Source organism: Leptosomus discolor, chromosome 9, assembly GCF_034619465.1.
Source record: "Leptosomus discolor isolate bLepDis1 chromosome 9, bLepDis1.hap2, whole genome shotgun sequence".
NCBI classification, from domain to species: domain Eukaryota; kingdom Metazoa; phylum Chordata; class Aves; order Leptosomiformes; family Leptosomidae; genus Leptosomus; species Leptosomus discolor.
This window is the reverse complement of record NC_141399.1, coordinates 11073016-11098079: the sequence shown is the minus strand read 5'-3', so window position 1 is coordinate 11098079 and position 25064 is coordinate 11073016. Positions and strand designations below refer to the sequence as shown.

The following is a 25064-nucleotide window of genomic DNA, read 5'->3' as shown; positions in this document are numbered from 1 at the left end:
CAGCTAATAGATTGCTTATCTGGTAATTAGTCCTAAGTTTAGTTGGGGGAGGGGGGAACTATCATTATCGGCTTTATAGCAGAGCAGATCATTGCATGTCAGTCCAAGACTGTAAGGAAAAAAAAAAAAACACCTAAAACCCCACTGAAGTACTACCGTCTACCTCTTCCCTGGCCCTACATGGAAAATGGAGTAAAAATGATGCAGCATGTCACTGATGGAAATCTTTTTCTGCTTCTCTTTTGCTGTGAATGCCTTTTTTAGGGATGTACAGGGAGACCTTGTCCTGTAACAGAGATGCAATGCTTTGTTTCTGCCCCGGTAGGTTTCCCCATGTCCGTGACGTGTTGGCCGAGGCTCTGCGGCTCCTCTCCGCCCTCGGAGCGGCCAGTCGCTGCCCTCTGGACTCCGTGATCCCCGACGGGCGTCATGAGCATTGCAATCCCTCTGGGAGTCACCACACCAGATACGTCCTACTCCGACATGGCTGCAGGATCGGAGTGAGTGTTACCCCATGGAGGAGGAGGAGGGGAGGGCATCAGAGGGCTGTCCTGGAGTGGGGCTGCAGGATCAGGGCCGGTGCTTTCTCCACTCGGGAGAAGGGAGGTGCTGGTCCACTGGCTGTGTGAGATGAACGCAGAGACAGACTCTGAGTGTTCAACAAATGCAGTGTTACAGAAGTCGGTAAGTGTGACAGGAGATGGGGGAAAGGAGAATTCTGACAGTATGAGGCTCTCAACCGTGGGTTTTGTGTCAGTTTGGCTAGTAAGTCTGTGCTTAAGTGCAGGCAGTTGTGAGTTTGCTGTACCCATGCTTGACGTTGACAAGCTACAAGCCAGCTCCTTTTCCAAAAGCTGTGTTATATGAGGGATCAGTGTGCTGAGCGTACTAGCTCAGACTCAGTACCCGTCTGAGGTGACTGATTTCTGGCCCCTTCTGGAGCTTGGCCAGAGATGTGAGACAGCATCAGCCTGTGTAGACACCTTTATTTTGTTTCTGCCCCTGAGCAGGGTCCAAGAAGCGCATCTCAGTGGGCAGTCCTTCAGAGTCCCTACCATGGGACCCTGTGCAGGGCTTTCATCGCGGTCCTGTCTCTGAGGGCTGTTGGAGGGGACATAGCATTTCTTTTAAAAGACTCTGCTTCTGCAGGAGTCGGGAGCATTTCAAATCCAGAAAATATGGCATTGTGGTATTTTCTTAAAACCCTTGTTCGAATGATGTCAGCTCAGATGAGTACTATGTTTTTGTTGGGGGCGAGAGGGAGGGCTCAAGTTATTTCTGTGTGCTTCTACCTCCTGCTTTGCTGCATCTTTCTTTGAAATAGGAACAGTAGCACCTCTCTACAAAAATTTACAAAGGACATTTTGGACATAGATCTCCCCCATGTATTATTTAAAGGTACCTACTGTGCAAATATCTGTGTGTCAGATTGATCAGTGTAGAACAGATACTACTCCAGACTCTATTAATTTTGAACTGTAAGAGCAGTAGGCTAGGGTATGACTCGTTTTTCCCTTCCATCTTGCCCTGATTTGACTATGCATAGAGTCTGACTACACAGTTGCACTCTCTGCAAGACTGCTAATGCTCTTTTTTGTCTGTCTTGGCACTGGTCCCATTCTAGGCATTCTTCTTCATGATGCTTCATTCCATCCTAAAGCCTGTATTTTTACATGTTGATTTTAAATGGGGAGTCAGATTCTAGTAAGTCACTCATCTGCGGTAGGTACTTGAACCTTCAGTTTTCGAGATTTAACATTCAGTATTGCTTGTCACCACGCTTCTCCCACACCAGCTCTTTCAAGACTCAACATACAGGAATTTTAAACTGTTTATGACAGGAGAAAGCGTGCTAAATAGTTTACTCATGTACTAGGCACTTTGCTTTTAGAGCTGAGCATGATAGAGAGGAGAGCCAGATATATCTATGCATGTCCCTGCTAACATTTAAATATCAAAAAGACTGTCTGTAAACCTTCTGCAAAGCATTTTCTTTTTCCCTGGTTGTAAGAAATTTGTAGGTCCGACTTGAGGCTAGGCTGGAGTGCTTTGAAAACAGGTTTTTGAAGATTGCTGAATTGGTTTCTCTGTTTTCTGAAAATTGGGAATGCCATGACTTTATTCTCCAGGCTTTGCATTGATGCCCTGTTACTTATTGCTGAAATGTCCTTCATGAGTCTGTTCAAAGTTAAGGCTATCCTCCAGTTCTCCTTTGAAACTCTAGTTTGATGCATGAAGTCTGGGGTAGCTGAACTTCTTGTCTCTTGATTTCAAAGATGTGCCTCGTGAAGGCAGGGGGAAGGTAAAAGGAAAAGCAGCTGGCCCTCTTCTCAGGCTGAGCTTCAGCATCTTACCCTGGCCTCTCGTACAGAAGGGAGGTGAAAATGCTGAAGGGTGTTTGTATTCATCTGAGGGTGACATGGAGGCCACGGGGTAGTTTTGCTGTAGTCTGACTGCATATTGGAAGTTGCTGAAGCTCCTTGGCAGGCTGCTGCTGAGGAAGCATGGGCCCCAGCGTTGTTGCCCCTGGACACGGTTGCACCAACAATCTTGAAGTTTTATTGCTAATGCTTGCAGCAGCATTGCTGGTATTCCAGGCTGACTGTAGTTAGGAATGTGGGGGACTTGGACAGAGGGCTGATCTGCTGCTTAGGTTGTTTAGGCTCTTTTTCTTCTAATATTGTTTCTGAAAATACGATTAAACCGAATGGATTTAACTCTGTACCAATCTGGAAGTCCTAAAGGACTGTTGCAAAGATCTAACAAGGCTGGATTATGCAGCAAGCTCTACACAGTGTCTTTTATTAAGAAGTGTATCCTCTGAGAGGTATCACCACCTCTATCTCCTGCTTTTGACGATTTAGATGGCTTTACTTATACTGAAAACCATCTGAATTTATCAGTCATGCTCCTGAATCCTGAGCTACAGAAGTGTGGTTTGCATAGGTTTAAGGTCTTCTACTTTCTGCAGTTCTTCGTACAATAAATTATTGCTCCTTTATGTTTGCAAAGGCAGATCCACCTTACTCCAGAATAAGCCAGAAGCTCAGTGTGTTGGAGAGTATATTGGGTTTAGTAGCAGGGTGGGGCAAACTTCAGTGCAGCAGAGATTTCAAGAGCTAATAGGAAGTCCAGAGGGCACAGGGGTTAGTGTTCTTGGGTGGTGCCTAAACGCTGCCCCACGCGTGACCACTGGCCGTTGTCGTTTGAGTACTGCCTGACTCACACTGACAATGTAGGACCCACTGCGAATCCTGCAAGATCTCACCAGAGCAGCAGAGGTCCAAGGTAAAGTTTTCCTTTCCTGTATTTTTCTTTCCTGCTTGCTCAGCTCCATGCTGTAATTTTGAAAAATATTTCACCTGCAGACAAGATTCAGTAATTTTCTGGTGTATTCTGATATGGGCCCCGCTTCTGATGTGTGCTGAGGTTAGCTGACTTGTATCTTCTGCTTGTAACAGACTGTGTTTCCTTGCTGGTATTCTGTCTGTAGCCTCATTATCTAATATTCCCTGCATTGAATTGCAGCTGTCCCTTCTCTGAATAGGGTTTCTGCAGCTTTCTGCTAAGGATATACCTATCATTTTTAGCTGATTTTTTTCACCACCATGTGGTGGAAGAGTGCATTGTACCTCAGCAGCAAATTTCCTGTTCAGCACGTTGCACACCCATGTTGCTGCAGAGAAAGCGCAGGGCAAACCTGATTTGTCTGTGGCCACTGTCTGTCCAGGTCCTGAATTTTATTGCTTCTGTGTAACAGGAATCTCCAACTCCTGGTAGTTGCTGTCAGGACAGCTGCAGGTTTCGTGCAGACTTCATCACAGGATGTTGGACTCAGCTAACAATTAGTATCTGAGGGAGAGAGAAACAAGCACAGATGCAGGAAAGCTGCTTAGCTGCTATTTGAAATAAGCTGTTGCAGAGATAAAGTGGCAGTACTGTTCAGTGGCTTTGAGATTAAGCTGACTGAGTTCAGATGTGAATGCTGAACTAGACCCAACTTCCTCAACTATAAGGAAACTGAGCTTCTTACATGCTAATTATCTTTTTAACTTCCTAGATTGAGACCCAGTTTAATGAGTTATCCAGGGTGGCCCTTAGTTCCTTCCCTCTGAAAGCAGGTTCATCCTGTACAACTTCTGCACACATGATGCCTGGTGAAGCGCATAATAACACCTCGATTTCACGAAGTTTCTTCATTTTGAGCTCATGTGTTGAATAGAAAAGAGCAGTGAAATACTGGCACTAAAAATATGATGTTGTATTGATGGGTTTTACTTCTGGCCCTTTCTGCAGCCCAGAGTCTGTGGAAGCTAGTCCAGCTGTCAGTGAGAAGAATGTGTACTCCAGCCACGGCTATGGGGCCACCCAGAAACACAGCTATCGCGGGCTGCCTTACGCAGTGAGTACTCTCTCTGCAGTGAATCAGCTCTTTACTGTCTACTTTACTTTTTTCTCCTTGTTCCGTAGCTCTTTACCTGTTAAGCCTTGGCTTATTTATTAGGGAACACTGAGTTACAGCTGAGTTCTGCCATACATTTTGCATTTGTGTGTTTATTGTTTGTGAAGTCTTGCATACTCTATAGCAAGTTTTATTAGTGTTCTAGGTGATAGATTTTTAACTGAATGAAGTATTTGAATGAAGTGTGAATATATATGAACACGTGATATTTTCCTGGTAGTAATTTTATGCCCTGTTCGGTTTATTGTGCAGTATTTATACTTGTTTCAATTGTGCAGATTTTTATATTGGTAATTTATAACTATGAGAAACAAGGAACAGTCAGGAAGAGTGGGAGCATGGCTTGAAACTGTGGGATGAACAGGATGTCACAGAATCATTGAGGTTAGAAGGGGCCTCTTGAGATCCCGTGATCCAGCCTTCCTGCTCAAGCTGACTCTGCTTGAGCAGTTTGCCCAGGTCCGTGTCCTGTTGGGTTTTGAACATCTCAGCAGACGGAAACTCTACAACGTCTTTGGGCAACTGATCCCAGTGTTTGACCACTGATGTCATCTCAGATTATTAGCAGTACCACAGTTAACGCCGAGATAGCCTAGTTGTTTTCATAGGTTTTGAATGTAATTCATTGATGCAGAAGATAACCATTCACATCTTTCAAAGCTATTGCTTTACCTCCTTGGTAGATTGAGGAATTCAGGCTACTGTTTTACACCAGTTGTTAAATCGTAACCTGGGAACTGTGGATTTGGGACTTCAGTTTCTAGGCATCATATCTTCATGTTAAAAGTAGTACTGCAAATGCTCGTTTTCAGGATCATAATTATGGAGCCCCTCCTCCTCCAACGCCGCCAGCCTCTCCTCCTGTCCAGACCATTATACCTCGTGCAGAACTGAATGGCCTGCACTCACCTGATGAGGAGAACTCCGGGGACAGTGAGAGCTCCTCAGAAGGAGAATCAATTCCCACTTGGTGCCACTGCAGTGTCTCCCAAGATGGTTTCCTCCTCAAGTGTGAAAAGTGCAGGTAAGCTTTGGTGCAGTGCAGATCTGGACTGCTACTTGTGTTGGCTTCTCATACTGAACCGTGTCACGTTTGGGCTGTGGGACAGACTTCCTTTTGCTAACTGGAGCATTCTTTCCAGTGCTTTACCCAGTATTGACCCTCCTCCTTTGCGTTGTCAGCCTGACAAGTGTTGGTGGCACCAGGAGTGGAGATGAGGATGTTAAATCGATGTTCTTATCATCCTGGGCCCCACTGAGGGCACGCATCTTGTGACATCCTGTTGAATTTCAAGTGACTTTACTCCTACAAACCAGCTTCAATTGTGCATTCTCCTTTGGCAGAGGAATGAGCAGGGGGAAGGTGATCAGACTCCGCCGCCGGAAGCAGGACAACGTGTCAGGTGAGCTGGAAGTTGTAATTCTGATAACGGCGACTTTTGCTTTCTTTCTACAAGCCCTTTGTCTTTTGGCTGCTGTAATCATCTGACTGTGATCAGTGCCTGCTAATGTTCTTTGCCTCCCAGCCACTGGGATTTTCTCCTCTTCTTCTGCCTCACCTCTGCTCTTGGGAAAATCAGATTACCTTGTGAACAGAAAAGGGAAATGTTCATCAGTGCCATTCTGTGAGATATCCGAAGTTTGGGAGACCTGTTACCAGTTTGGGTGGGAAAACTGAGGTGGTATGGTTTTCTTAGGGAAGAGCTATGCAGGGTCATCAAGTCGTCTTGATGAATATGGGCATAGGGGTAAGCTGTTCTCTCTGGGATGAATGAAAATGTTGCTGATGAAGCACTCCTCTCTATAGGTGGGGACAGCAGTGCAACTGAGAGCTGGGATGAAGAACTATCTCCCTCTACAGTGCTATACACAGCTACACAGCACACCCCTACAAGCATCACGCTGACTGTCAACCGCGTCCGTAGAAGCAAACCTAAGAAGAGGAAGAGGAGTACAGAAAAAGCTCGCGCTGCTCCGAAGGCCAAAAAGATCAAGGTATGTGGAGTGAGACAGGGTTGCTGCAGTACCTACCGAACACTGTGTGGACTGTTGTTGAGACCAGGTTGACAAGCTGGCAGTAGACAAGAAACTTTTGTCCTGTCAAGAATTTTTTTTTTCACCTGTAATAATGTGATGCCTTGTATTTGTGACCTGCTAGAGTACGTGGCTGTTGGTTTAAAGATTACCTTACTGGAACTCCACCTTTATTTCCCAACACTGTTCATTCATGCTCAGAGCTTAGATTACATATAGATAGATTACATATAGATTACATATGTATTACATACATAATAGATTACATATTTTCCTTTCTGCTCTTTTAGGATTTGGGGAAATAGCTTTTGGAGTCTGTCTGTGGCAAAGGGGCAGACTGAATGGAATGAAAAATGAAGGGAGCATGGCATTTCTTAGCAGGCTGTGTTAAGGAATCTGGGCTGTAGAGCTTCTTGGCACTGTTCTTCAGGGACAGAGATAGTGCCTGTGTGGAAAACTATGTAGGTAGTGATGAACATTTGTTGAGGGATGACTTTACTGTTTTGTTTGTGAGGGTTTAGGGACTGAAATAATTTTGGATTGCTTATATTGGAATGAAAGTGTGTGAGCAGCTGGTTCTTTCCCATCATCTGCTAGCTTTACCATGATTTTCTCCAGGTTAGTTTTCCCTTGAAGTTCTTCTGGCAAGCACTGATAAAATAAACGACTGGGAGCAGGAGCCATGTGAGGTCTTCAGGTCTTTTGTCATGAACCAGCTTGATTCTGTTGCTGGTCCTTTCTTCTGTCGAAGCAAGTGGGGTTGGTTGGGACAGTTTTGGTTTTGATCTTGACGTTTTTACTAAGTATGAGGCAGGTCTTTTTAGTTCAGAAATCCTGGCCATCAAGCTTTTCAGCAGTTTCCACGGGATTTGCATTGCAGAGTCTTTTTGTTGAAGTCCATTGCTTCTTGTGTAGGTACTCCTGTAATTCTTGCTGTCTTTTGTTAAGGCTTGGTCTGTTGCAATAAGATCTAGTGTGGTTCTGGGATGCTGATTTTGAGGAAGTATGTAATACTTGTTTTTTTTCTCTCTTTCTCTCCTTGTTCGGGGGCAGGCCTTTCGAGAGGGCTCACGAAAGTCTCTGAGGATGAAGGTGAGTAGAACTGTGAATCCTCTGTGGTGATGGTGGGTTTTTTGCCCTGTATGTTGTGCTCCTCTTAGTTTGCCTGGGGAATTTCTGATTGTGGGATCAGCCTCAGAATAATCTCAAGGCTTACTGTGTACCATAAGCAGGCCTGTTCAAAAGCATATCACAGGAATTGCTCCTTGAACCTTGCTTTTGCTTCAGGTAGCTTTCTGTAAGGTAACGTCATCCAGTTCCAAGAGAGATGACTGATTCATGACACTTGGGAGTGGGGTGTTTGATGTAAGGCATGTAGAACTGGTTGTGGCCACCCTTCTGTGAGGTCAGTTATCATTTGATTGCATCAAAGCTGTTTTAAGGCTCAGCATCAAAGTAATACACTAGTTTAACGTTGGGAGTCCCTAGCAGTGTTGCCTTGTTTCTCTCCACATCCTCTTACTAGGGATGGATGGGATGATACCTTGATCTGTGACTTTCTGCAATATTGGTAGGTGTGGTTATCTGATAGAAAGTTTATTTGACAAAAATGTAACTTGCACTTTGTTCTAGGAACACTAAATGTGTGCCTAGAAACACACGAGATTCCTTAAAGTTCACTGAATTCCATCTGACCCCAGTACTGTGGCTGACAGTGGCTTCTAGCAGGTGGCTCAGGGGAAATAGGACAATCCTGTGGTGTGTCTGTCTGTGTGCATCTATCTCCATAGTATGTAAGTGCCTGGAGAGGATAAAAATGCATGAAAATTCTTAATGCTTTTAATATATATGATGAAAATAATGATTGTTCTTCAGTGGTCCTTGTCACTAATACCTCAGTGTCACATATGTCTGAGTCCGTTATGACGACAGTTGAGTTACTGACCTCTGGAATGTTGCTTGTTGAGTTACTTCAACTATTGTCAAGTAAAGAATGAAGTTTAATTTTTTTTTTTCCTACCAGCTTCTTTTTTCCCCCTCCCTTACCAGATGGTATAAATGGATTACCTGATTTTGTCCTCTCTTCTTTACACTGCCTAAGACTTGCAGTTTTAACCCTCTGGGTATTAGCTTATGCTCTGCATTCAGTTTCTTGAAACCCTGATGACCATTTAGCTAGGAGGTTCAGAATTATTTTTGGACCTGTCACTGCCGAGATTGAGATGCAGTCAGCATCATCTAGCATTATGTTGGACATGAGTGGGTTGACTGTAGGACAAGCCTACATGAGATTTATTTGCCTTTGTGTGTTCTGTTCCTTTGCTTTTTTTAATCTACTTAATTATTTTTCCAAAGTGATTTAACAAACTTTTTCTGGCCATGTACTAGCTTAATTTTCTTGTATGTAGCAGTGCCAAGTACCAACTGTCAAGAGGTCTTAGTCCTGCACAGAGTTCTTCGTCGATGTTCTGGAGGATGCAGGTTCTGAAAAAGGTGTCCTCATAACTGACACTTTCTTAGCTTGGAATAGATTTGCCCTTTTTTTTTTTTCAGCATGTTCAGATGCTCAGAGCACTGTGGATAGGTCTTTCCCATTGTGTACTAGCTGTTCACTCTTTGCTCTTTGGTGCAGAATTCCCCTTCTGAAGCTCATGCCTTGGATGAAAACACAGCTGAAGGGTGGGAGAATCGAATACGACTCTGGACAGATCAGTACGAGGAAGCCTTTACTAATCAGTACAGCGCTGATGTACAGAACTTGTTGGAGCGTCACCTCAACTCTAATAAAGAATATGTGGGCAAAACCGCTATGCTAGACACAATCAACAAAACAGAGCTGGCCTGCAATAATACTGTTATTGGGTCCCAGATGCAGGTAAGAACCATTTGTGACAGCAGTGGGGTAGGTCAGGTCCTCTGACGTGAGGTGTGGGCATGGGTGAGCAATATCATAGCTGGTCATATAATTTCAGACCAAGAGGTATGGATTTGATGTAAAAGAGAACAGATTCAGAAACACTCATGTTCACCCAAATCAGTGTTGCTAAGTTTGGGATAATTTTGTACATTTCTGTGATATGGTTCACAGGTATCTTGCCATAAATGTTTTTGGTCACTGAATGGCTTGAGGCAGAACCAGATCTGTCACTTGCTGGAGATAGGAATTTCCCTACTTTATTTACTGTCTTTTTTTTTTTCCCCTCCTGGCTCACGTTGTGTGGAAAGCTATTTTAAAGAACTTTTCATCATTATTTCAATGTTTTGGATGCTTATTTGGACTCTGGTAACTTTCAAATACTGCACAACTACAACTGATTTTAGGGAACTGTCTCTCCCTAACTTTTCTCTTCCGAGATGTGCAGTGATTGGTGTCTTGCCGGCTTTATGGAATGCACGTAGATGAGGAGAGGCAGGAAAAGGATATTGTTTGTATGGTGTACGTCCTCCCCACTACTCTTCTCAGCTGATGTTTTATCTGGTCTGTGCTTTAGTGAACAGAGAGCGGCATTTCCACTCAGCTCAGGCTTTGTGGGGCTGCTTTGTTCGGGAGAATGAAGGTAGGGCTTCCTTGTCTAGGAGAGTGGAGATAGGTGCAACTGAAAAGGATGGGCTTCAAAACAGATGTGGGGCACCTCTTCTGTAGAAGGGGAGCAGAGTCAGAAACCTGAATATCAGGTATATGTTTGTGCTTGAATCATTCTTGTTTATATCAGCTGACTCACAGCTCTGTGAAGTTCACGTGCTTCCTCCCACCTTTCCCTCTGCTTTCACGTAGGTGAAGTACATCAGGCAGAGCACAGATATTGCCAGTAAGGGAGAGTGCAGAAAGAGGACTTTGGACCCAGCTTCCTTCCACTTTTGCCTCTAGTTCTGCAATAAGAAGATTTCGGGGGGGCTGGGTAGAAACACTTCTACTTGGCTGTGTGAGTAGCCTTCCTAAAGTGAGCAACTGAGGAAATATAGGGAAGAAAAAGTTCTGCTTGTCTAGAAATCTTAATATTTTCTGAGTCTAAATGTAAACTCTTCTATCTCCTTCACATGACTTTTCCTAAAAGTCCTGAAATAAGTAATAAAACATATGCTGTTTCTTTTTATCACCTTCATATAGTAAAACAGGACAGATTGTCATGCTGTCTTGCCCTCTCCCTTCCCTGTACAGACATAGGTTTTCCCGCAGGGAAAAGTGGCCAGCATTCCAAATCAGAAGACTCCGAATGTGACATATCCCAAAGAAAAAGATAGAAAGTTGCAAAGCTTCATAGTGAGCTGCAGTTACTCTAAACCAGCTGTAAGTAGGTACCTGTCATTGTTCATGCTGGGAAAGCATAAAGGGACTTAGTGGCTTTGTAGGTCCTCTCGGATACTGAGGAAAGACCAGGTGGCTGTCCCGGGCTCTGCTTGTCGGCCCTTATGTCCTTGTTTTCTCTGCTCAGCAGATGGCTGTGGGGTGTTGCGAGGAGGCTAGCCTGCACAGGCACGGAGTGCGTGGTCTCATCCTGTGCTTTAATATTTTTGTTCCACTCATTTGCCTCATCTTTGTTAGACAAACTGAGAGGGCTTCTTGGTTTGCATCAGTTGTCTTTTAACTAGATATCATTACTGGATGTAAAAATAACTTTTCTCAGAGATAAGGAAATAGGTACTTTGAGCTAGGAAAAAATGAAGGAGGTTGTGTCAATAAGGAGATAGCAGCTGTGTGTAGAAGAGGGGTATCATAACTGCTCTATTTGGCCATGAAGACTCTGGAGAGAGGAGAAAGGAATAAAAATAGAATGTTTTATATGCCTAGTATACTGTCCCAGTTGAGAGTTGTTTGGCTTGGGTAAATAATGATGCAAGTGTATACTTTTAAAAGAGGGGGGAAAAAAAAAAAACAGAGTGAGAGAAGAAAGCGTGACCTAAAAGCTTCCCCCAAGCCAGGAGGGAGTAGGGAAAGATGGGTTAAGAGTTATGCATGCAGGACATGGGATTTTGATCATTGTAATATTTTGGATAAACCATTTCTGAACTGTCCTAATGATGCAAAGGGAAAGTTGTGAAAATATGAAGCTGTTCAGTGTCATGAATAAAATCGTCTTAGTGCTGGCTGCCACCAGATGCTTGACAAACTGAAAGCTGTGAATCATTTTTCTGCCTGCTGTTGCCAAACCAAACCCAGGGTCAGTATTTGCCCTTTGTTGCCTCTGATAATTGCTGACTTGAACTCAAACCCCTGATTGATTTCACATTTTGAAGTGAAAAGGAAAGGGCCTTTATAAAACAGAGCCACTGAGTATTATGCAGATGTTGCTCTGCAAACATATCAGAACAGTTTTGTCTGATTAGCAGTCAGCAATCCCTAGCCTATGACACGAATAAAATCATTTGTTCTTTTCACACATGAAAGCATGGCAGCTAATCCTCTTCATATTTCTGAATTCAGAGAACAAAACCAAGCTGAGCTAGGGTCTTATTTGAAATGCTGTGAGATCATTCCTGTTTCACCAAACTCAGATAATTGTTAAGTTTTTACAGATGCAGAGCTTCTCTTTCCATTATGGGCTCCCTTCTCCCACCACCCCACCTTATCCCACCTGTGTTCCCCAAGCTGTTTTCCAGCATCAGAGCAGTAATGCAAGTCAGTCCTGAGCCAAAGGTGAGAGTGAAGAGTGAAGGCTACCAGACATTAGCCCACGTGTCTGAAAGATACTAAGAGAATTTGATAGAGTAGTAGAGTAATTTGGGTTGGGAGGAACCACTGAAGTTTGTCTGGTCCAACCCTTCTGCGTAGGGCCAGCTTAGATGAGAAGCTGATTATAACAGCAAACAAGTGGTAGTACAGAAACAAAATTATTCAACTGGAGACATGCTTGTGTCTCAGTTGTAATTTATCTACTAACTTGAGATATTTTCTCCTTATCTCTCTCTGTCACACACTAACAAATCTAGTCCCATTCATTTATTCTCTGTTACCACAGTTGGATAGCACAAAATGTATCCAGTGTCTTAAAATAATTTTACGTTATTACTTAATTTATAATAATTATATTAAAATACACTACTCTCAGCAGTATAAACAGTCTTATCCTACAGTTCATTCGTCTCATGGGTTTGTTGATCAGAAATCAAGGCTAGCAGTGTGGCTTCTTAGTCTGGAAATAACATGTTTCTTTTATGCCAGTTCGGTGAACTTGGGAAGTCCTCTCTGAGGCCCTATCAGGACCCAAGATATGAAGAGGTAAATGACACCCTGCAAGGCTTTTCAGAGTCTGCAATACATACATGCAGGTTTTTCCAATTGCTGGCCGATACAGTGGTATGAAAGAGAGATACACCCCCATAGGGGTGATAAATGTAGCACTGGATAGATCTCTAAGAGGAGGTCTGGAATAGAAAGACCATTACTCCCTCTGCATAGGTTTCAAATGAATATTTTTATAAAACCATCTTTATCCTGGGCCTGAGTGAGAGAAGTCAACAAGTAGATCTGTAGTGTAACTTTATTTTCACAAGTTTAGAGCGTCACGTGTTCTGTCATTGGCCAGACTGAGCCGCTTCTTAAGCTAATGTGATGTTTATCCATTTGAGCAGACTGCTCGGTAGCTGTTTCTAACAAGAGAGTTTTATCAGGAAAAGGTAGGTAGATCGCTGTCATTGTTACTGAAGTAAGAACACTTATGCCTCAGTTCACTCCAGAAAAGTATCAATGAGCAGTGAATAGCATGCAAGAGCAGCCACAGCTCTTGTGGTGAGGCAGCCAGCCATCTTCACATAATTTTTACTTGCAGAGAAGTTCAATCTTTTAAGCCAGAAAAGTTCATTTTTTATGGAAGAACTATTTCCTATGTCGTAGTGCTTATAATAAAATGTGTTGTATTTGGATGTCTGTGCTTAAAGAATGTTGTGGTTTCATAATATTAAGACACATTGTTGTGAAAATCCATTGTAATAGAGCTGTAGATTTTAACATAAAGAAGATTCAGCAAACTGTCACTACTTAGTTAAAAATGTATTTCTTCATGTTATTAAAAAAAAAAATCCACAGCACTAGTTGAGCAGGCAGATGAAGATAAGTTTCTGGGTGGAAATAGAAATTGCCAGCTTAAGCCTCTGTCCTGTTAGCTAGAATTTACCATCCTCTGCAGAAGGAAAAGCTTGTTTTTTCCTTTGAATGTGTGACAACCCACAATTTAGGAAAGATTTGAGTTACTCCGACTGTGAAAGTGGCCATAATTGCAGAGTAGTTCCTTGTTAGCAGCAACTGACAGGTCTGGTTATGCCTCCTAGCTGCAAGACTGAAATACTTGGTCTGATAGATTTGTGAGACTTACTGTTGAAGGAAAGGAATAAATACTCTTTGCTTTTCATAAATACAGTGAAGGTTATTGGTCGTTACTAAACTGTTACAGAATAAACAATATATTTTCCTGGCAGAGTTTCTGTGTGTAGCTACTAGAGTAATTTTTCTTTTTATGTAGGTAAAATATTTTTCATGAGTCAGAGGCCTTTGGTTGAAATTCTCATATTTTGCTCTGGTTTTTGTTACAGCTGCAGCTGGGAAGGGTGACTCGGGTTCAGAAGCACCGGAAGATCCTGAGGGCAGCAAGAGACTTGGCACTAGATACCCTTATAATTGAGTATCGAGGGAAGGTTATGTTACGACAGCAATTCGAGGTCAATGGGCATTTCTTCAAAAAGTAAGAGTACTATGAAGTGATTAGTATGAGAGAGCATCATGGCACAGAGAGACTAGTGTCTCTATGGGATAATGCACACCGACAGGGCCCTTGTCAGCTGTGCCATCCGTAGAAATGTGAAATCAAATGTACAACCTCAGCTTGATGCTCTGCTTATGGACCAAAACCCTCTGAAGTAGATCTGTTAAACTGTGATGATGAAAGTGAATAAGCATCCCAAGCAATAGCACTGGTGGAAGCGCTGCTTCCAGTGAAGTGAGGGATACCTGTTTTAAGGACCATGGGAATTGGGTATTTTGGGATTGAGATGTTCTGTTACTTCTCCAGGCCATATCCCTTTGTGCTGTTCTACTCCAAGTTCAATGGCGTTGAAATGTGTGTTGATGCCCGCACCTTTGGTAATGATGCCAGGTTCATCAGGCGTTCCTGCACTCCAAATGCAGAGGTAAATTCTCTCTTCACCATCACTGTAATTGCAAATACTGTTTTACACAGGCTTAGTGCATTCCCTTTTTACGAATATTCAAACTAAAATGCAGTAAATGGGGTAAATTCTCTGCATCTTTTGCTTGTTTGGTGGTTTATACTTGGAAGATGAGAAAGTTTGGGAACATGAGTTTTTCTTTGGCAGGAAAAGGTTTCTTTTGTGACTTTCCTTTGGCTGCAGAATGATAGGGTAAGCAGGCAGTAGTAAGTGTAGATGGAAAAGCACAGAACGAGATGAGCGGTGAAGCAGGCTTTTCCCTATGGAGAGTTTAGGACAATTATTCAGGGAATAGATAAGAGCTACTTTGCAGAAGGAGGCTTCCCTCTTGGAAGTAAGAAGTGCAACTTGTGTAGATGTTAGTTTCTCTCTACTTTGTTTAACAAGGTTCGTCATGTGATTGCTGATGGGATGATCCACCTGTGTATCTATGCTGTTGCCACCATTGCCAAGGACACAGAGGTTACCATCGCCTTTGACTATGAGTACAACATCTGGTGAGTCCTTCACCTCGCCCAGGAGCTCTCCACTGCCCTCCTGGACTGGACATCTTCCTCCAGCCCTTTCCTCGCATTCTACATTTTGCTCCGTTTTCTACTGAAATGCATTTTCCGGCTATTCTGTCCAGTTCTGCTGGCATATTCTACAATAGAGGCCATAAGGTAGCCTGCTGTCCTTGCTTGGCACGTGGTGAGATGTTTAGTAGGAGATGCATTGAATGTCTCTGTGCAAGGGTTGAGAAATGAAGAGTGACACGAATTATGTTTGTGTTTTGGAGCAGCAACTATAAAGTGGACTGTGCGTGTCACAAGGGGAACCGGAATTGCCCTGTGCAGAAACGTAGCCCAAATGCTGCAGAACACCTACCTCCACCTGTTTTAGGCACACTGATTGGGGCAGAAACACGCCGGCGAAAAGCCCGTCGAAAGGAACTAGAAATGGAACAGCAGGGCATTGCATCGGATGAGAACAGCAGTCAACAAACAGAGGAAGTTCCTGAAGGACCTGCAGCAGTCAGTGACAATGAGGTAAAACCCTTGACGCTTTTTGTTATATATATATTTTTATCATTCAGTGCTGTGGAATGTGATCCAATACAGCACTGGGGTCTTCAGAACAGAAACTGCAGGAAGCCTTTTTTAAACCTTTAGCACCCTTGGGTTACCATAGGAATCTTGATAACTTTAAAACTGGATTTTGTTCGACATACTAAGTCTGGGCTTCTCCTTCAGGTGGCAGAGAAGGAGGAGAAACAAGAAGAGGAGAAAGAGGAGCCTGTAGATGAACAGGGAGCCTTGGTCCACAGCCGACGGGCAAGTACCTTTCTCAGTCTGGGTATCATCCCCCTTAGGACTTGCTTCATGCAAGTGACCAGCAGGCCCAGTTGGTTATTCCACTTGTTTCAACGCAAATTTCAACTGTCAGTGGTCTTCAGTTATTTGATTAAAAAACAAACCCAAAAAAACCTCCACAAACACCCAGGTTGAGTCCGCATCACAGGATTTATGTTAGGGTACTGCACATTAGAAGGTATGCGACAGATTTGTTTCCCAATTGAAAGGTTTAACTGTTGCTTTCAGAGCTATTCTATAGTCTAAACCATACGATTAACAAGACAATCAGCACCAGATTCAAAAAAGGTAATAGCACCTGTTTTATGTTCCTGCTGCCCTTCCTCATTGCCAGTACAAGAATTTATGGAGCCGTATAGAATCATAGAATGGTTTGGGTTGGAAGGGACCTTTAAAGGTCACCTAGTCCAGCCCCCCTGCAATGGGCAGGGACATTTTCAGCTAGATCATATGATGAACCAGAACCAGATTTGTGTTAAAATTTTATCTGTTTTGCTGGGTTAGGTTTGTTAACCTATATCTGTTCCCTGTATGGGTTCATAAACATGTTGCCACACGGGAAAAGGGCAGGATCGAGTGACAAAAGTTGAGAGGTACTCCACCAACAGCACTGTTGGCACAAGTCAACAAAATTTGCTGTATTCTTTATTAGGAAATCCCTTTGTGCTTCCAAATCACTATTGCCTTAATCAGTCATCTTGATCAAAATATTTGATCAAAATATTGTCCGGGCTATTCTCAGTGGTGCCCAGCAACAGGACAAGGGGCAACGGACACAAGCTAGAACACAGGAGGTTCCACTTGAGCGTGAGGAAAAACTTCTTTACTTTGAGAGTGGCAGAGCACTGGAACAGGCTGCCCAGAGAGGTTGTGGAATCTCCTTCTCTGGAGATACTCAAAACCCATCTGGACATGTTCCTATGTGACCTGCTTTAGGTGAACCTGCTTTGGCAGTGGAGTTTGACCAGATGATCTCCAGAGGTCCCTTCCAACCCCTAACGTTCTGTGATTCTGTGACAGTCCCTTCTCAGCCGCCTTCTGTACTCGGTATAGCTGGGGTTTGGGGTTTTTTTATTTTTTTTTTTCCTTGTGCTTCTTATGGCACCTGGGATTGCTCCTTGGATTAGAATGCTTTATGCATGTGAATGGAGCTGTTCCGGCTCTACTTAATTCATTAATTAAAAAAAAAAAAGAAAAAGAAAAAAAAAAAAGTGCTCCCATCCTTCTACGAGCCCATAAATGTATTGGAGCTAGGAGTTCCCCGTTTTTCGTTTGTTCACCAAACACCTTAATCACCCGTCTTTCTCTAATCAGAGATGTGGATCTTCCATGTGTAAATTTCCTGAGAATGCTTTAATGGTTAAGACAGTGCAGCAAATTGCAGAGCCGAGGGCCATCCAGTGGAGAGATTCTTCAATTATCTCATGGATTTTTTTTGACCAGGCAAGATAAAGCAGTCAATTTCTACTGAAATTTGAGTAAGAGGAGCCATCCGTCAGACTGGCCTTAAGCTTGGAGGGAAAATTTCATTTTAATGCAGGGAAGCTGATCTCTTACTGGAACAGTGTATTTCAAGAAGACTAAGTGAAGTGTTAGTTTCCCATGAGCCTGTAAGCCCTTTTCCTGTACGTTGCACCAGTTAATCTCCTTTAATGAGATTCGGTTTTCTATAGTTGGCACCAGGTAAATACCTGTATCTATAGTTTTCCTAGTCTCTAATTTTTTTGTGTGTATCGAATATTTTTGAACATAAAATTGTAAAGGTTAGGCTGCTGTGGTTGAGTACTGCTGTGTGCTTCAGGATACTTTCTCCTCCATGACAAGTCTCAGAAGGCACTTGATCCCATTTCTTAAAATTCACTTGATTCAGCCTGGTTTTTGCCAGTCACTGCAGCATTATAGTACTGGGCCTTTTATGTGCATAATTACTAATTATTTCTGACACAACTAGGTGATAAGATTTCCTGACCTTTCTGTTTACCTAATAAATACCTTTGTTTTGCCTTTCTATTATCTCCTGTTCTGTTTTTCTCATCCGCTGTGTAAGCTGCTTAGACAAGAGCTTTTATTTTTGAGCTGGGTGATCTCCTGACATCAGAGAAGGAATGAGTCTGGATGATTTTAGTCAGTTTGTGTGGTACTTGCTGAAAATTACTGATTCACTTACGTCTGTTGCCTCTGGCTTCTGTTTGCTTCTAATGCTTGGTCATTAGTGAGTAGCTCTATTTGTTTCCAAGTTGTCTCTTCACTCTATTTATTCTTTCTTACGGTTTTTAGTTCTTCAAAATTATGCATTTCCTTGTGGCTGTTTTATCACTCAGTAGTATCTGAGTGGTCCTATTTAAGAACAAAGTCTACTTCTTCTAGTTACTCTATGAACACACGATTATGTTGTTGTTATTCTGGGAAATTTGCCATGTTGCAAAATGCAAATATCTGAAAAGAACTGCTTCTCTCTGTCCCCTTTCTGGCTCTTGTCTTTGCTGTTTGGCAGTTGTTCTCCTTCCTGTGCCGCATCCCATGTCTGTTCTTGTCTCCGCCTCTTTATGTGCATAATTTGCAGTGCTGACTTAAATTTACTCTTGTGTTCTAGTCCCGGGAAGACCGGAAGGTAGAAGCCATCATGCACATGTTTGAAAACTTGGAAAAGAGAAAAAGGAGGCGAGAGCAACCATCAGACCGTAACAGCACCGATGCTGAAGTCAGCATCAGTTCTGAAGCTCCTGAGCTGGAGGAAGTAAAAACGGAGACTCCTGAAACTGAAGATGGAAGTTCAGCACCAAGTGCTGCTGCTCCAAATGTTTCTAACAGTAACAACAGTACTGGGGTGAACACGCGACGGTCTTCGCAAGTAGTGGTAAGACAAAGAATGGACTGTTTAGTAGCTTGTAACCAAGCTCAGATGCAGCATATCTGATCATAAGATCACTCAGGTTGGGAGGAGCTTCGTGGGGCTGCTAATCCATTCTGTGTCAGGCAGGGTCAGCTCTGAGGTCAGACCACGTTGGACAGGGTCTTACCCAGTCTTATTTTGAATACCTCCAAGGATGGAGATTGCGCAGCCCCTCTGGGGATCCTCTTCCAATTCTTGACTGTCCTCACAATGAAAAAATCTTGCCTTGTTATTCAGTCTGAACCTTTCATTTCAGTGTATGTACATTGATGGACCACTGCATCTTCTTGGTGGCCTCGATCTGGATGCAGGAAGACTGCTGTTAGGTCCCCATAAGTCTTCTCTGGGCTGAACAAACCCAGCTCCCTCATCGAGCGGGCCCCTTTGGTACTGGCGTGAGCTTAAGTTGGACGCATAACTGCAGTGATTGAGGAATTCTTTTGCTTTTTCTTTGTGTTTTTTGGCCCACTCTACTTTGGATGCATGGGTTCCCGTTATATGGCAGGGCCCAAATACTTGCCTGGAATGATACCTGTCAGCTCAGAACAGAACTAAGAGCAGTTACCTTGAAACGAGGGGCAAGTTTCATACTGCTGCTTTCTTCCTTAGGACCAATGTTCTGGTTGACCCCTTTAAAAACACAGCAGATAAAACAATAATGCGCCAGTGTTTTAGAAGGGTCCCCAAAGTTATCTTATGAGCCAATACAAACGGAGTCCAACCAGATTTTGAGTTAGATAGTGTCAATAAATAAATCTCAATCCTTGATACCATATGCAGAGAAAAGGAATACTCTTAGAGGTGCTTGGACTAACGACAGTTTATATTGTAGGATGCTGTCCCTGAAAAAACGGTTACTAAGCCAGCTCCAGCAAAACCCTCCAGGCCTCGACCAAAAAGTCGATTCTCTCGATACCGGACCAGTTCAGCACAACGACTGAGAAGGCAGAAACAAGCCAGTTCCCAGCAAGCTGAACTTGCACAGGCTGTCCCAGAGGAAGGAAGCACTGCCAGCTTGGTAACCACAACAGATGTCAGCAATGTAGAAGGTCCAGGAGAAGGCAGACAGTTGACGGGATCTGACCCAACTGCTGTCCTGGCTGCAGGATCTCAGTCTAATCGAGCTGCAGTAAAGTACCCCAAAACTAAAAAGGTAAATATGATCAAGTGCTCAAACTAGAGAGGGGAAAAAGAGGTTTTATGTAGCCCTTGGGGAAAAGTTGGCTTGGGGGAAACAGTTCTTCAAAATAGTTGGAATTATGTGACTTTATTTACTGTATTATTTGTTCTATAGTGGCTGTCAACCGAGAAAGCTACCTTAAATCAGGCAGCATAGAGGTGTAGTTAGACTTGCTTAAAAAAACCCAACAAAACCACCTTGAAATAACCAGGGTGTTGCACCTTGTGATGGATAGTAAAACAAAAGGTTCTCTTGTGTATACCAGTAAGAGAACAAAGAGAGAAAATTGGAGCCATTATATAGTAAAGATTAGTTGAAATTTAAAAATAAATTTAGAATGGCATAAAAATGTATTTGATGTGGGAATCAGCGGCAATATCTTTTTGGAATGGGGTGGGATGGCAGGCTGGAGGGTATTTGTTTAGGACAAAGTAGGAGAGGTTAGCTTTCAGCTTACAACTGAAGACCAAGAGGGAGTGTGACTGCAGATTATAATGTACAAGCTGGGAAAAACTTGTAAGGGAAAGGAGGGAAAATTGCAGAAGCTAGCAGGCAGCTTCCCCATACTGGCTATAAATTAGCCACTAATACATTTAGGCTTGCAGCTAGAACCTAGTTTTGAACAAGGTGATCAAGTTTTGGGAGAACCATCTAATAAGATTAATGGAGCATAAAATCGAGCTGCTTCTGTAAAACCGGATTACCTGTTGTGCCTGCAACAGGTGAAAATTGTGTTTGATGCAGGAAGTCCTGGCCGTGTTCCTTCCTGTTAAGGAGGAGGGAGGTTTTAGCATGGGGGCTGACCTGGGCGTTGCTTCCCCATACGCCTTTGTGCCATATTATTCCCCTTCTTCGCCTGCAGTAGTTGCATTGACATGTGTGTTTTGTCCTTCAGTATCTCGTTACCGAATGGCTGAACGACAAGGCAGAAAAGCAGGAGTGCCCTATTGAATGCCCTCTGCGCATTACTACAGACCCAACAGTTTTGGCAACTACCCTAAATATGTTGCCAGGTCTCATCCACTCCCCGCTGATTTGTACCACACCTAAACACTACATTCGTTTTGGTTCACCTTTCAACCCTGAGAGACGACGAAGGCCCTTTCTGTTGGATGGAATTTACAGCTCCTGTAAAAAGGTATGTTTGCTCCTGTCTTACCTTCAGGGGCTATATACTCATCAAGCTCTTACTGGCACCCTTGTAAAGTTATGTCCTCTTCAAGCCTATTTCCATATATTCCTGCTGAGCTGGCCTTGCCTGTTGTGTCGATGCAGTGTCCAGGCCATCACTGCTGACCCTCTCCTAGCTGCGATTCAGTCTTCATCCTTGCGTTTTACCATGGTAGAACAACTGTTCTGTGACTCTCCTCTTGGCAACATGTACTTTCAAATCCGCAGTGGCTGTTTATTATCCAGCATGTGCAATTCAAGGAGTTTTAATCGTTGCCCTTAGAGCATTTTATGTTACTACTTTCACAGTCAGAGGATGGTTGGCATTGTGGGGATAGGACAGTGTTGCAAAAGACTTCAAGAATACAGTGCCTTAGTCAAGATCCATTGTCTTTGGAGAGCCTTTCTCATTCAGCAAAGCTTTGAGTTTGCCTGTTCACAAGAGCAAGCCCGCAGCTCTTTGTTTGGATCATAGACTGTCTGTCTACACCAGATACCTGTGGCCATGCAGGAAGCCTGAACTGAGCCCAGCTGAGCACTTCATTCCTCCAGAGATGGTATGTGGCCAGTAAATGCTGGCATTTACCCATCCACAGGGAAACAGTAGCTCAGGTTAGTTTTCTCAGTCAGATTTTTGTCAGAACCCATCTTGGCCTGTCACATGTCAGCTTTGCTCAGAGGCTCTTCCAGATCCTGTGTGATTACCTGAGAACAATTTTATGGAAATACTTTCTGATCTTCAAGTCTTAGTAGCTTTCGAAGTCATGTACTGTGTCCTGGTTTCTTTGCCTTCCTTTGAGGGAGTTTTTCCAGAGAGAAGCTTTGGACTTCACTGTTTTCCACCTTCAGCCAATTTGTTGTCATGCCCTAACAGGCACCTACAAAAAGAAGCTAAGGTCTCTTTTGGGTATTTCCTTCGTAGATAAAGCTCTTGATGGTTTATATATACTCGTATGAGCAAAACCATGTTTGTTTCCATGTGCCTGGGCAATCTCGCTGTGCATCTTTAGCTGAGAACTGCAAGGCTTGAGCTGCTTTTTTGAACCTTAACAGTGTCTTTGCGCCTCAGGGAAGAGAGAAACATCCAGAGCAAAACTGGCAGGGTGATTCCGAGTTCTGTGCTTGGTGCATTTGCTCTACAACTAGCCAGCAAGCTCTCAAGTCAGTGAAAAATGTTGTCATGGAACAAGTCTTCCAATCTCTTGCTACATTTGGCTGTTTTCTAGACGTATGATAATTCTCACTGCTGGAGAGGGAAAGGACTAGTCTCCCTATGGCTAAGTTGCATTTAGTCCACATGTTCCGTGAAGCTGAGTCCAAAACTGGATGTTTGTAGCAAGTGATTGTTTCTGGCTTTGGTACTTTGTTCTAGCCTGTGCTGAGCTGTGTCCTGCTTGTCCCCACCCATTTACCAATTTAGTAGGAAAATCTTGAATACTGACTTCTAGCATGTTCTTGTTTTGCCCAGGTTGGCGTCATCTGAAAACTGGAGTACACTGCCTGTTCCATTATTTAAATAATAATAAAATACTGAAAGGTTCTGTGTCCAGAACAGGTGTTGCAGAAAATAATTTGTTAGATTTCTCCTTCTTGAAAGTAGGTAACTGATAACTGTTCTAGTAAGGGCTTTCATCCACTTCGTAGGAGTTTCCCAGCTTTTTTATGGAAAATGCTTGGTAGCATTCGGTGTTTTTTAGCACTAACAGTCTGGAGATGTAGAAGAAGTCTGCTTTTCATGTTCAGGAATGTTTAGAAAACACTCAGAGGGAAGACCTCCTTTTCAGCCAGCTGAGGGCTAGAAGTGGTCCAGAACTCTACGACATTGCGCTCTCAAGACCTGATCATTCTGTCTTGTCTACTTCTGACTACTCGATCAGGAAGGTTAATTTATAAAGGCTGTGGAAATAAATCACATATTTTCTTGGATTGTCAGCAGGCCTTTTCCTTAAACTACTCAGGACTGTGCCAAAAAACCTCAGCTGACGATCTCAGTTTGCATCCAAAGCATGCCAGTGACTGAACCTCACAAGGAAACTGAACTGTATAACCTGCTCACATTAATCACACATTGTACAGTGACATGGCTGTCAGGTCAAATGCTGCATTTGAGGTAGCAGTGCTCCAGACTGGCTGGCACTTCTCACTTCTCCTGGTGGCCGCAGTGGAATCCATTGAGTTATATTTGAACAGAGAAGTAGTCTGCTGTACAGTAGGGAAGGCCATTGAAATAGATCCTGTCACCTGCTCTTCATCCTCACATTGAAGTTTTCTCTTCAAGGATTGTGGCCACTGAGTTTCTGATGCACTTTCATAATAGCTTTGAGGAATCGTAAGACATATATGTGTATCTCTAATAGGATACGTATTGCTGGGATGTAGATGAACTGTGGATTACTGAAAGGTAAACTTAGTATTTTAAACCTCTCTGGAAGAAGAAAAGGCTGGTAACACGAGTCCCTTGGGTAAACTACACGAATGAAAATTACTGTTTGGTTTTTTTTTTCAGCAGCTTGATTTCATTTTAGTGAGTCACCTGGGTGTTTTCCCTTATAGTGTGATAGTTATTTTTTTATAGTAAAGCAAGCAAAGGTTTCCTGCCTGCCATCAGGAGTCAGTTTGTGTCAAGACGCAGGGCTAGCACACCCACTGCAGCAGCCGATTTGCTGAAACTTCAGTTCACATTCACTTGCACGAGATGTGAAACATTCTGTATTGCTGTGTTGAGAAGACCGCTGTGACTTGTATCTTTTTTATTAGTAGCTGAAGAAAGGATTTGCCTTTATTATTCTCTTCTTGTTTTAGCCCCCTTGAAAACTGATGCTTGCATTTTCAGGTGTTTTTTGCTCTTTGTTGCTGGCAGCAAGCACAGTCCTGGAAGAATTGTTATGTGATTGAACTCATCCACTTCTCTGCTGGAATTTTTAGAGCAGAATCTCTATTAAGTTCTAAGTCTTAGTGGAGCAGGGGGACAGTGTGTTTGTGGTCCTGGGCAGGAAACAGCTCTTTTGCTAAAATCAGGGGTTTAAGATAGTTCATCATATTTATCTCCCTTTGCTTTTAATTAAGATTGCTTTTAATAGTTTTTAGCTGCCAGAGTTTTGCATTTTATCTATTTATAATTTGCTCTTCACTTATCTTTGTGTTATTGCTGAAGACTGGTGATCCTCAGAATACATCTCATCAAGAGCACATAGTCAGCCCCATCACAGTAGGTGGCAGACTCAGTGCTAACAGCTGTGTTCTAGCAGGTTCCTGTCTGAGCGCACGCAAAGGAGGTAATATCAGTGTTCTGAGCAGCCTGCCCTGCTGCACGGAGGTGTAGGAGTTTGAGTGCATCCTGCAAGGTTGCATAGAGAGTACCGGAGGGGTTGCACGTTTATGTAGTCTCGTTCTGTTTCAGCGCTGGATCAAACAAGCCCTGGAAGAGGGGATGACTCAGACCTCACCAGCTCCGCAAGAGAACAGAACCCAGTGTCTATACCAAAGTAACGAGAACAGCAGTTCTTCCAGCATCTGCAAAGATGACACAGGTAGGTGCTCAGCACCATCAGGGCAGCGTGGGAGCTTGAGTGGAACTGGGGAAGCTGCTGAATAACAAAGGCAGCTGTACAGGTTGACATCTTAACATGTACTGCTGCTTGATGGCACAGCTTTATGGCAGGTGAGAATGTTACTTTGCCATTCATTCAAATTTCTGCAGACCCATTCTAGCTTGAGCATGTGTAAAGTTTCTCAGTATTTTCCTGTGAAAAGATAATCACTTTATCTTGCATCATCAGCCTCAGTGTGATCATTTGTCCAAGGGGGGGTGGG

General features: G+C 43.2%; 1 protein-coding gene across 6 annotated transcripts in view; it reads left to right on the top strand.

The window, feature by feature from the left end:
* Positions 1-401: 401 nt before the first annotated feature.
* Positions 402-25064, top strand: part of SETD5 (SET domain containing 5) — a 40612-nt gene continuing 15949 nt past the window's right edge. For 2 of the 6 annotated variants that reach the window (XM_086469709.1, XM_009954072.2), the window contains exons 1-16: positions 402-500; positions 4297-4402; positions 5275-5486; positions 5807-5865; positions 6270-6457; positions 7550-7588; positions 9129-9371; positions 14024-14172; positions 14500-14617; positions 15044-15153; positions 15438-15684; positions 15889-15969; positions 18602-18865; positions 19734-20054; positions 20977-21219; positions 24652-24781. In XM_086469709.1, coding sequence (XP_086325835.1) covers positions 430-500; positions 4297-4402; positions 5275-5486; positions 5807-5865; positions 6270-6457; positions 7550-7588; positions 9129-9371; positions 14024-14172; positions 14500-14617; positions 15044-15153; positions 15438-15684; positions 15889-15969; positions 18602-18865; positions 19734-20054; positions 20977-21219; positions 24652-24781 — 2581 coding nt within the window. In that variant the 5' untranslated portion in view covers positions 402-429. The remainder of the gene's footprint in view (positions 501-4296; positions 4403-5274; positions 5487-5806; positions 5866-6269; positions 6458-7549; positions 7589-9128; positions 9372-14023; positions 14173-14499; positions 14618-15043; positions 15154-15437; positions 15685-15888; positions 15970-18601; positions 18866-19733; positions 20055-20976; positions 21220-24651; positions 24782-25064) is intronic. The other 4 variants (XM_009954073.2, XM_086469710.1, XM_086469711.1 and 1 more) reach the window with 3 other exon arrangements.